General features: G+C 38.8%; 2 protein-coding genes across 2 annotated transcripts in view; one reads left to right on the top strand and one right to left on the bottom strand.

The window, feature by feature from the left end:
* The window catches only part of LOC100892908 (WD repeat-containing protein 76), a 28815-nt gene extending 26262 nt beyond the window's left edge, over positions 1 to 2553 (bottom strand). The window contains exons 1-2 of the mRNA XM_030976713.1: positions 2435 to 2553; positions 464 to 568 (exon numbers count right to left, since the gene is read on the bottom strand). Coding sequence (XP_030832573.1) covers positions 464 to 568; positions 2435 to 2482 — 153 coding nt within the window. The 5' untranslated portion in view covers positions 2483 to 2553. The remainder of the gene's footprint in view (positions 1 to 463; positions 569 to 2434) is intronic.
* A 4547-nt stretch (positions 2554 to 7100) lies between these two features.
* Positions 7101 to 12607, top strand: LOC115920618 (di-N-acetylchitobiase-like). The gene is made up of 5 exons (XM_030976805.1): positions 7101 to 7317; positions 8228 to 8430; positions 9861 to 10023; positions 10947 to 11044; positions 12421 to 12607. Exons 1-5 carry the CDS (start codon positions 7272 to 7274, stop codon positions 12592 to 12594), a joined length of 684 nt encoding a protein of 227 aa, XP_030832665.1. The 5' UTR covers positions 7101 to 7271; the 3' UTR covers positions 12595 to 12607.

The raw sequence follows: 12607 nt of genomic DNA on the forward strand, positions 1-12607 counted from the left end.
CAAATGACTTTTTGGTTTCCTCTTTACAAACTGATTTTAATCACTCATGCGTGAAATATGCATCATATGAATTGCATCACATGAAGGAAGAGGATCTAAGCTGTCCAAATATGTGTCATTTATTATTCATAAATTTAACCAAGTTATGATAAAACATCAATAATTCTTGGTTTCGTGTTTGCTGGGATGCACTGTATATATATTAGGTTTTCTGTTGCAGAAAACCTAAATTGGATATTCATTCATCAATATTCCACTTCAAACACATTTGTTTTTTAACATGCTCGCAGAAATGTGTGTTAAATGGCAGCCTCTTTCAAATTACAGTACAATTTAACTGAAACTTTGCCATCTAATTTTGTGGGGTTCCCACCACTTTAGAGGGGCTTTAATGGTCTTATTACTTGGTGAGTGAAGTTCAGTGATCTGAATGACCTCTAACCTCTGACCCTATCAAACTGACCTTGAAGATATTAAGAGAAGCAAAGAAGTCTGCATTCTTTGATATGTTCTCCATCCTCCTCTTCTCATATTCTGATAAACCAGGGGTCTCCTCCTCACCATCACTCTAAATAAGTTTAAAAAAAGGGGGGAAAAAAATCACAATCACTGTTAAAGGGATCCGTTAACTTTGTCTTAGATCCTTTCAACAAATCCTTGATTTAGCTCATGCTGCAATGATAATTTTAAACATTTAGGTCAGTCAGGAACCCCATGACTTTTACAAGCAGATCGCCTGTCTGATTATCAAGATATTTATGATTGAAAATCGAAATCAAATTTTGTGTTTGCCAAATGGTTTTCATAACACTACAGTCTATTGGGGAAAACAAGTATGGTAAAACCGGTCACTCGGAGGTTTTTACTTTTATGAGGCACTTCTTGATCAATTTTAAGCGCAATTTTTGTAGGGCTTCAATATAACGCCATATACCACAGACACTGATAACACGTAGGGCCGTGTATCTCGGATGTAACATTGTTAAACGATCTCTTTAATGCATTTCGTTTTCAAAATGTACCCATGAAAGGAATTAAAAGGTGAAGACGTCAATACAACATCACAAACTTTAAGTTTTCAGAGTTTTTTTTTTCTTCTTTCATTTCTTTTATTTCAAAATTTAAGGTAGATCGAGTAGCAAGGTTGCTTCATCACTTGATCACTGCTCCAAATCAATTACAGAAAATTGGAAAAACAAATGAAAAAAATAACAACCACTGCTGATGTATTTTTTTTAAGAGCGATGTACCCATAAATGCAACTGTACTGTGTAGGCCTGAATATAACATTAAAAGCTTTTTGTTTTCAGAATGTCGTTTTTATTTTTCTCGTTTCTTTCTTTGGGCCATTCCATGGTAACTCGCGTTACACTTAATGGGTACATTGACACGATAATGTGCCTATATCTTTAGAACTGCTAGGATCTACAAGATATTTTTTTCAAACATGGACAGGGTAGATATAGAACAACTGAAGGAAACAAAAAAGAAAATTGAAGAACAAACATTTTTAGATTCTTGGATTATTGAATTTCGGTAACTCGCGTTACAAAAAAAGGACATGGTCAATTCTACGAGACCCTCTTTTCTCCTCATACTAGACAATCTTGACAAAATCTTTCCTATTTTAATTTGATAGTAGGTTGTGACTTACTAGTATAAGATCACAATAATAAAGATAAGAAACAATGGACTAGTAAAATGCAGGAAGCAAATATGTCGGTAACTCACGTTACGGTAACTCGCGTTACATTTTGTCCGGAGGCCATTTTCACCCCTATGTAATAGATTAAATATCACAGGACCCCTTAGAATATGGAAATATATTCATCTTTTTCCATTTAGCGAAATTTTCAGGAAAAAATATTACAAGAATCCTGTGTAATCTGCAATAAATTGGTTTTTTTCAGCTACAGTCCCACATGTACGTTTTTGATGATAGTTTGAGATCTTAGGAAATCAACAAAAATGAAAAAAAAATTTTATTGAATTTGAAAGGCCCTAATGTTTTATGAACATCCATGGCATAAGGTTAGTGATAAATCAAAGAATTAATATAAGAGGTACATTTCTTTTTTTGATGTCATGTCCTTCTTCTCATGGAATGGCCCCTTTTCAAAATTTCAGGTAAAGTTGCAGGGTTGCTTTTTCATGAACATGCAATAATGAGCTAGCTAAGTTTAAAGCACATATAAATATGGATTTCATGAAACCCAGCTTTGTAATAATATTAGAAAGAAAAGAAAAATTAACAAAACAAAAAACGAACCTGACGAAAATTCAAAACTAAAATTTGGGTTTCCAAGAAAGATAATTAAGCAAAATGTTTCAACAGGAATTCAAAGACAGTTCCAATAAATACATTACATTTTGTTTTCTTCTTTTGAAATTGTACACATTTTTTCTGATTTTGTTTTCCCTGATCGATGCTTACCATTTCAGAGTCTGGCTCTTCTTTCAGAGGTTCGATATCAACCATCATCTCCTCTTCTTCCTCCTCTTCTTCTTCCTCCTCCTCCTCTTCCTCCTCCTCCTCCTCCTCCTCCTCTTCCTCCTCCTCCTCCTCCTCCATCTGTTCCTTCTTCACCTTCTCCTGGCCTCTCCTTTCTCCTTTAAGACATCTCCATTTAACAATAACATTTTCCTTCAAGACATCAATCCTCGTCAGCGAGGACTTCACCTTATGTGTGTTTCTGGTACTTTGTAAAGGTTGGGCATCCGGCGTCTCAACTCTCAAACTTTCAGCAGACTGCATACACACAGGCACAAAATAAAAAGGAGACAAGGTCAAAGATAATTGGAAATGAACATGGCCATGGGTTCCTATAAATTCTACCCCTCTCCTTTCTGATTTTCTTCTGCCTCAATATAGGTCTACCAAAGATAATTAATGTATAAACCTGTGGATGTGGCCATATGCAGCAAATGAAAATGTAATTTACAACGAATATGTGCATGGTTACACTTATAGGTAGGCCTAGATCTATAGGCATTTTAATTTAAATTCACATATCTGCTGTATAGACTGGCGCTGGGAAGTGCCAAGACTAAGAGTCATGAAAGAGCTAGACATTCATTCAAAACAATATCACAATTCTCCTCCTCCTTCTTCTCCTTTTTTCTTCTCCTTTTTTTCTTCTCCTTCTTTCTTCTTCTTCTTCTCACCACACAAGAAGGAAACAAATGAATCAAGCAAGAAAAAGTAGGGTACGTACGTAGGACGGAGAGATCCAGGGCCGGGAGATCCCCGAGCCCGGTTCCTGGTTGCTGCACTACCTGTCTGTCTGGACAAAAACAACCAACAAACCTTTTTCGTTTTCTTTGATTTCGAAGCAGAAGTTGTATCAGCCGTGACAGGGGTTTCTCTTCGTTTAGGTCTACAGTAGTACAGAGAACAGAATGTACTTGTACTTTTAGGATCCATGTCGGATAATTTGTAAAACAATTTAGATCCAACAAGCATGTGTACATGTACAATACACACGCGCATGAGCTAGCTAGCGAGTGAAAAGTTGTGTTTACGTTTACATAGCGCACGCTTTGATTACGAAATGTCAGGATTCGGCAACCTCGTCTCCGGGAAATCGCACATCGGTACCGTGGTAGATGGTGCGACCCCATTTTGTATAGAGGTAGGCAGGCGCGTACGCAGGAGGGTGGGGTTTGGGATCGAACATGCTAATAGGGGGGGGGGGGGGGGGGTAGGGGGGTAGGGGGTGGGGGGGGGGGGTAATAGAAAATATATGTATATATTTCTTTTTGGGGGGCAGAAAAATCCGCTGGCCCCTCTGAACGTTTTTCAAAGTGGGGGGGGGGGGGGCTAAAGTATTTACGATCAGGTAGAGCATTAAAGCAAACGAATCAAGTGGAGCGTAAATTGATGTGGGGTCCAGGGGCAAAGCCGGCGGTGGTCAAGGGGCAGAGCACCGTGAAGCACAGGCGTTTTTAGACATTTAATTACGGTCAGATGAGCATCCAGGAGCCAGCCTTATACAGGGCCCCTGGGGGATCCTGGGTTCGGAGCCCCCGGAAGCTCAGACGTTTTTAGGCATTTGATTACGATCAGATGAGCATATTTTGATACCGTATTTGAGACACTAGCATGCAGGTCACTAATTGGAGTGGGGTCCAAGGGGCGAAGCCCCCTGAAGCTCAGGGGTCTTAGGTATAATTACGATCAGATCAGCATCCAGGGTCCGCTTTAAGGCCCTTGATGGGGTCAAGTATAGACAGGGCCCCCGGAAGTTCAGGGGTTTAGGCATTAAAATACGGTCAGATGAGCAACCAGGTGAACGGCTAGGCTAAGCTTGGAAATAATCCACGTTTGAATTTAATTAGGGGAGTTACTGCCCAAGTCCCCCTCCCCTTCAGTACGCCCAGGCGGGTACGCAGGGGGGGGGGGGGGGGTGGTGGTTACCCCCCCCCCCCCTCCCCTCAATTTTGTTTTAATTCGGTTTATTGCAATAAAAGAACATGCAGCGGGGAAGACAAAGTCAATATACAACACAATAAATGATCAAAATATTAATGACTAAACCGTACGATTATGAATCATGCATAATGAAACAAAATGAAAATCAAATATTACATAAAAATCTAAATATATATTACGAATATTACATCAAAATGTAAATATGTTACAAATATTACATCAAAATCTAAATATATTACAAATATTAAAAACATTAAGAAACATTCTGTGTCATCCGCAAAAAAGGAGAGAGAGAGAAAGAAAGACTGAACTAGAAAGATGAATAGAACGAAGTAGAAAAAAGAAAGAAAAGTTAATCAGAAAATATCAGAGGACATTTTTTTCTTCTTTTGGTCTAGAAATTTGAAAATATTGCCAATCGATATTTCGTTAGGGGGGGGGGGGGGGGGGGTAATGTCAGCTTATTTGGGTCATCCATTATCACATTTTTAAAATTTTTTAAATCTTTATTATTAAAACAAAAATAAAGGGGGGGGGTCCTCCAAAACACACACATAACAAAAGTTAAAGGGGGGGTTGGGGTTGGGGTTGAACCCCCCCCCCCCTTTAACTTTTTTTATGAGTGTGTTTTGGAGGGGGGCGTACGCGCCTGCATACAAGAGTCTTGCTCTACGATTGGTCAAAAGTTAGTCACGTGATGAAACATAGTTTCGCACGTCATCAGTGATGGGAGAAGAAAAGTTCGTTACACTGTGTACTATCTTCGGTGAAAGTGCGTTGTACTGTGTGCGATCTGAATGTATACGCTATATAGCTACACCCCCCCCCCCCCCCCCCCCACTCCGGGGTCGGAATGACCGCATGCGTGTTACCAAAATGTCCGGTAAAGGGGTACTTTTCACGCACCAAAGTCCGGCTCGTACATACACAAAATGGACTTTACACACCGGACTTAGGGGGTGTTTTCAAAAGGAGGGAACACGCATATGCGAACCCTAAATAACACTGAGTGGGGGGGGGGGGGGGGGGGGCTACATCCAGATCGCCTCGGAAGTGATATAGTTAGTCCCATCACCTTCACTAACGGTAATTACTTGCTATATTATATATACAATCAGCGTTATCATCATTATTTGTAAATGTCAAACTTTCCAGGGGAAGATAACCTAACCCAAACTTTCTCTGTCCTTAGCCCCCCCCCCCCCCCTCCCTTTATGTTGTCTAGGACATTTTGGGGGCATCAGCCCCGTGCCCCCACCCTCCCCCAAACATTACTTCAGTGATGTCTATTAAGTATGTTAAAGGTCTCCATACAAGATTTAGCAAATTATGGGAGAAATAGCACAAGAAAACATCGATGTCTATGTTTGGGCCTACATACAAAATTTGCAATCAGATCTTGCTGGGACAGTGAAAGTATAGGCCTTTGGAGTCAATCTATATTAATTTTCAGTATCAATGCACAGGTAATCTTTGAATTCAAATCATTTTATGGAAATTATGATTCCAATTATTGAACCAAAGTACAAAGATAAGCCCTATTTTGTGCCGTTTAATATGTCCCTTTAATCACCTGAGCAAACATGCATTATGCGAAACGCCCCCAACCAGGTTTATCAATATACTGATCACAAGAGTTCGTATTTTATCTAATATTATTTTGTCTGATCACATGAAATATAGACTTTGGCACAAGATGTAATATTCTTCATAATTCACAGTCAAGGTGTATTGGGAAGTCAGCAATTAACCAAAATGGCGTTCCTAGTCCCACGTATGCTGGTTGTTTGTGTGTTTTCAGTCACTGGATTGGCATGGTTCGCTCATGGAATGGTTTTCAACCCAGCGCCCTGCCCATGTTCCAATCATACATTGTGTGATCCCATACGAACCACTGCAAAGAAAGAGGTGGGTATGATTATTATGTCACGAAACATATATATTTTTTTAAACCTGTGCACAGTTTTAATAGTAGGCGTAATAACAATATCATGTTTAATAGGCCAGCTCCGGGAACCCTTATCTGCTACAATGCTGTTCTTAAAAAGGACCCTGCAATAATCATTATTGTCCCAGGAATTGCCAAGTACCCATTTACACCCGGGACCCGTTTCACAAAGCCTTTTTTCAACGACAGGTGACAAAAATCAGTGACAAATCTGCTGATAACCAATCAGAAGCAATTAAGGATTTCAGTAGCTTATAACAAAAACTGTCATTTGTCACTGATGACAAGTTTTGTGAAACGCCCCCTGGATGGAGAGTGGCAAATATAGATTGGTGCCTTGCGAAATTAGGACGTACTGGTACCGGGTTAGGATTCTTATTCTCTGCAGGCTTGAGAGTCAACTGCTTTAAACCTATCTGCACTAGTTTGGCCATGAGGGATTAGACCTCCCTGCAAGGTCACTGACAGTCGTTTATCTCATCAAATCAGCTCTCAATCAACAGAAGAGAAAGGGGACCATGGGGACCAATGGTCACCGCTTAGGCATTGTTTGCAATATAGAGGGCGCAAGTAGTATAAGTAGTGCAGAGCCATCTATACACAGAGTTTTGCCAACTTGGTTTCTCTGGGTCACAACATGGCGTATATTATTTTGTTTTGTGCTTGCCCAACAAAGCAGCAGTCGCCATATTGTGACCAAATCGAACCGGGTTGGCCAAACTCTCCTAATCAATGGCACTGAAGTAGTGCAGTGGGGCTTTAAAGCGTAATCAATTATTACCTTCTCTCATTTTACAGGTGGTGGCATTTTCTGGCAGCGGAGCCGATTGGAGACATTACTTCTGGGATAACATCACAGCCGTGATCGTAGGAGATGGGTTCGATCCACAGATGATGTGCCACGCCCACTCCAAAGGAGTGAGGATTGTTATGAGGGGTGAGTTCAAATGAGCTGTACGTGCGTGAAGTCCTCACATCGGCAACATTGAATTGAAATTCGTAACAACAACAAGCCTTAACTTAAAGATAAAGTTGAGTTCTGGTCATGCGATTGCATTATGAAAGAAACGGTGCGGAATCGGTCAAGAGAAGTTGATCATGTAGCATATACTGTAAGGTTCTGGAGTCATCAAAATTATCACAAATTTGGCCTAGTCTTGGATAGTAACAAGCACTGTACACAGAAAGAGGTATATGGTATTACACACACACATGTGGCATAAAAATCGGGCCTCATTTTTGAGCGGGTTCTTGTCGTATTTAGAATATGGAGGCATTTGAGGAGACATGCTTTTCGGGGAACATTTTTTCACCGATGTTCTTCCACACTTGCATATTTAAAATGATAACGCTCACAAATTGTTTTTCACCTCTCCCCAGAACTCAACCTTCTCTTTAAGCGGTTTGATATGAGGCTTTATACTTTGAATGAATTATATCTAATAATACGTAACCAGATAATAATAATATTTATTATAACAACTATTTTTTCCCGAGCCAACGTCCTCTGCATTGAAACAGTTTTTTGTTAGGCCTCTGCAGTTATGTATTAACCCAGCAGGTGCCAGATCAAACAGCTGGTTGGAGAGTTGCAAATAGGTCTTGCCAAAGGACTTAATTGCCGGGCTTGGATTTGAATCTTCAACCTTTGGGTTGAGAGTCAAGTGAATGCACTACACCACAACACCTCAATCCATTGCTCTACTCATTCAAAATAAGTGCTGTCTTGTCATGGTCATAATCAAGCAATAAATAAATGGCAATGATGTTGATATTTTTACTTCGTGATCAACTGGTTAGAAATAAAGCATATTCGCTCTTGTTTTTTTAAAATCAATTCATAACAGGTGCATGCTCCTTGGAGACTCTTTTCAATGAGAGCGCCCGCACCGCCTGGGTCGAGCAAACTGTGCAGTCGGCTGTTGGCAACTTCACTGACGGATTTAACATAGATTTTGAACAATCTCTCCAGAAGTCGCAGGCTCATTACCTGACAGACATGGTCAGACAAATCAAAGACGCGTTTAAGAAGGCCCTGCCGTACGCCCAAGTGAGTTTCGGATAGTTTCAAGAACTCCTGTAATGCCTAAAATATGAGATTCAAGATTCAAGATTCAAGATTTTATTGTCCATATATAATACAGAAATTTGTTTTCCATTGGTGTAACGTGTAACATGTAAAACATAAAACAAACACATGGTGTCGTGTGCTGAAAGCCAGAAGGGCGTCAAGACTCTATAAAGAAAAAGTGTATGAGCAGGTCCGGTACTCCGGCTATCGGCACAAAATATAACAAGACAGTTACAATGTATATGACTTATAGTATTATACATAGCAAGAACTTTAAAATACAACGTGAATACAAATTGGAAAACTCACGTTTTATGGAGAGGAAGAGAGAGGATGGCGAGTCATTATTAGGGTCGCTTCATTTTGTGATGATATTTAACCTCAAGAAAAAAGGGGAGAAAAAAAGAAGTGGATTTAACTACAAAGGGAATGATCATTGATAAGACTCGACTTGCATTTCATGAATTATGTTGACACACGATTGAAATAATTCTTCTCCCCTTCTTTCTCTCTTTTTATGATAGGCGCACTTTTATTATTATTTTCTTCTTTTTAGTCCACTGATTTAGGGAACAAGGGCATTTTGAATCAATAAAAAAACAAATCATTTACTGACAAAAATACACAATAAACAATTACAATACAAGAAATACAAAGTTTCACCAGTGGAAAGTATCTTCCAGCACTGATACAATTTCTCTTCGCCATAATGGCCCTAAAGTTTGGAACACATTACAACAATCTTTACAATCAATTTAGTTCACCAAACCATTTAAACGTAAACTTAAGCAGCACTTATTATCATCTTTCAAGTTGTGAGCGTTGTTTATCCCTTTACTCTTTTCCAGCTGACTGAGTTTTTTTTTTATTGTTAATTATATTGGGGCGCGCTCAGGGGGTGCCCATTTTACGGGTGCACCTTTATCCATCCTATACTTTTAGTAGATTTAATCATGTCTTCCTTTTCTTTTTTTTTCTTTTTCCAATGTATATATACAAAAATGTGTGTCAATGTATTTTACTTTGCCTATGTTTTACAACAATGAGTAATGTCATTTTTACTGTGATTGGAAACAAATAAAGTTAAATTCAATTCAGTTCAATTTTTATTTGTAACAGTGGATGGAGGCGCGATAGCTCAGCCGGTAGAGCAGTGGTCTCGTAATCCGGGTTCGAAACCAAGGTGATGCGCTAGTGCCCTTTAGTAAGGCATTACTCCTCATTACCAGGTCTCTCGGAGAGGACCTTAAGCCGTCGGTCCTCTGGTTGCTTACTAACAAGCATTAATGCTTTCTTAGCAGTCAGGTAAAATAACAACCACTACCACTACATTAATAGCAATTGTACAGATAGAGGAATTTTATTTTCATTGTTTTTCCCCATTTTTATTTCAATTATCTTTTCTCAAGGTAACGCTTGATTCTCCATATTCGGCGGAGTGTACGTTCGGGCGGTGCTACGACTACCGTGCCATCGGCGAGATCGTCGACTACATCATGATCATGGCCTACGATGAACTCGTTGTCGATGGCAGGGCTATGGCCAATGCACCACTCAATAAAACAACCAAAGGTAAAAGAAACCCGTCCACCTTGGCCCGAATTCTCAAAGGAGGTTTGTCGACAAACCTTGGTTTTCGTACGTCATGATGCGTTTTTACGCGCTTTTTACAAACCTGGTTTGTAAAGAACAAAAGGAGGTTTGTCCACAAACCTCCGTTGTGAATTCGGGCCAATGTGTTCTAATGGGCCCAAATGGTTCTTATCAGGGGGGCGTTTCACAAAACTTGTCATCAGTGACAAATGACAGTTTTTGTTGTAAGCTACTGAAATCCTTACTTCTGATTAGTTGTCAGCATATTTGTCACTGATCTTTAGTAATTTGTCATTGGACAAAGGATTTGTGAAACGCAGCCTAGAAGCGGTTCATGGGGCTGGCAAGCTCTGCCCCCCCCCCAAAGTATATATTTTAAATGATATTTAATTCATTAATCATACAAGATAAAGCATGCTCAAGGGAACATTCAAGCCTAGATTAGTGCCTGAATACACAGGACCGTATACAACGGGGAAAAAATAATACACATAAAATTATTATCGAAAGGAAAGGGGGAAAAGGCGAAAAGGCGAATTATATAAAACAATGTACGATCATCGTGATTATGATGATATAATAATTTAAAAAATTTAATGTTTAATTTAAAATGTATAACATTTATATCAATAAGAAAAGAAAATGTATACCCAAATGTATTAGAAAACGAATATATATATATATATATATATAAATTATATTTAATATAAATCACATTAAGCGAGGTATAATTATGTACCAACAAAAACGAAACAAAAATCCAAACCCACCTTAAAGTCCCTCCCCGTATTATTATTTTTCTATAACAGCGCTTGGTTATCATAATATGAATAAGAGTAATGAACGGTTATTATTCCTATTAATATTAAACTAAGTTTGCTGTTGATGTTGTGTTCCTCTAGGTGTAGACGACTTCGTCAAAGCCGGTGTTCCCTCGAGCAAGCTTGTTCTTATTGTTCCCTGGTATGGGTATGACTTCCCCTGTTCGATGCTGACAGAGGTAATAATGACGATAATAATTAAATCAATTGTTATAGCGCAGCTATATTCACATATAGTCTAGTGCGCTATGATCAAAACGAAAATCTTAAAGGGGCTGTATCATGGCAAATACAGCATAACGCCATCCACGACTTTTTTGGGGACAAGTGCACGTTTATGGACTAGATTAACGGACGGCGCGCACTGCCGTTTGCGAAACAAAACAGAAGTTCTCCTCACGCTTCGTTTTCGAGTAGTTTGCATGCACGTGAATACTGCGGTCGCGTCTTCCGTAGTCGATTGACCCCGAGTCAGACCACGGGAACGACTTGTCTCGGCAAACTACACCCATTTGACAGTGCTTCTTTAAAGATACACAATGAAGAAAACTATTCAAAAGCTCATGAAAACAAGTGCGTCCTCAAAAAATCTTTGAAGACAGCAACAGATGGGACTTTTCTGATGTCTAGTGGTAGGTTATTCCAAAGCTTAGGAGCGGCACAACTGAATGTAAGATTATGAAGATTATGATGATGACGACAAAATAATAGTTTTAGCTTTTTTAACAATATTTTGAGTGAATTTTCACTCTGTTTTCACTTTCTTGGGAGTGACGTCCGTGATCACTTGTTTAAGAGTGAATATCGATTGATTTTAGAGTGCTCTCTAAGAAGAAAAGAGTGAATGTTCACTCTATTTTCACTACATTTTCACTTTCCAGAGGAGTGACGTCCGTGATCACTCGATTTTTTTTAGAGAGTAATATTGATATTAATAGAGATGACGACAACAACAAATAGTACAATTACAACAATAAGAATCGAAATAATGATGATATGTAGATGATGATGATGATAATAATAATAATAATAATACTAATTGTAATAGAAATATACGATAACAGAACAATAATAATTAAGATGATGACGATAATAATGGTAGGCCTATATTATATTATATCATTTAAAGGCATCGTTTAAATGTTAAATCTGAGAAGCATGGCCCTACTTGTTATCAGTTTCTGTGATATGGTGTAATATTGAAGCTCTACAAAAGATTCGCTTCAAAATTATCATTAAGTGCCTCAAAAAAGAAAAAAATATTTGAGTGACCGGTTTTACCATACTCGTTTCCCCCAATAGACTGTAGTGTTATGAAAACCGTTTGGCAAACGCAAAATTTGATTTCGATTTTCAATCATAAATATCTTGATAATCAGACAGGCGATCGGATTGTAAAAGTCACGGTGCTCCTAACTAACGGACATAAAGGTTTATAGCTATCATTGCAGCATGAGCTAAATCAAGGATTTTTTTTTAAAGGATCTAAGACAAAGTTACCGGATCCCTTTAAGAAAACTTAGTCTCATTTTTACGTTTTGCATGGTTTTCATAGAGTGACGTTTGCCTCTATAAACTGTCCACCCAGCGACAGAGCGCCTTTGGTGATATCATGAAACTCCTGGATAACAACTCTACGACAGGTCGAAAATGGAGCGAAGCCGACCAGTCTCCATATTTTGATTACAAGGTAACATACAAAAATGAGAAGGTTGTTTTATTTTTTTAAAATTATCGTTTTT

This window comes from Strongylocentrotus purpuratus, unplaced genomic scaffold (genome assembly GCF_000002235.5).
Source record: "Strongylocentrotus purpuratus isolate Spur 01 unplaced genomic scaffold, Spur_5.0 spur5_contig_871, whole genome shotgun sequence".
Taxonomy (NCBI): Eukaryota; Metazoa; Echinodermata; class Echinoidea; order Camarodonta; family Strongylocentrotidae; genus Strongylocentrotus; species Strongylocentrotus purpuratus.

Excerpts from the sequence above, each read along its gene's own strand:
- LOC115920618 (XM_030976805.1), top strand. The coding sequence starts at position 7,272 with ATGATGTGCCACGCCCACTCCAAAGGAGTGAGGATTGTTATGAGGG. Across the intron at positions 8,431-9,860 it reads AGGCCCTGCCGTACGCCCAA|GTAACGCTTGATTCTCCATA; the intron begins GTGAGTTTCGGA and ends TCTTTTCTCAAG. Across the intron at positions 10,024-10,946 it reads ACTCAATAAAACAACCAAAG|GTGTAGACGACTTCGTCAAA; the intron begins GTAAAAGAAACC and ends GTGTTCCTCTAG.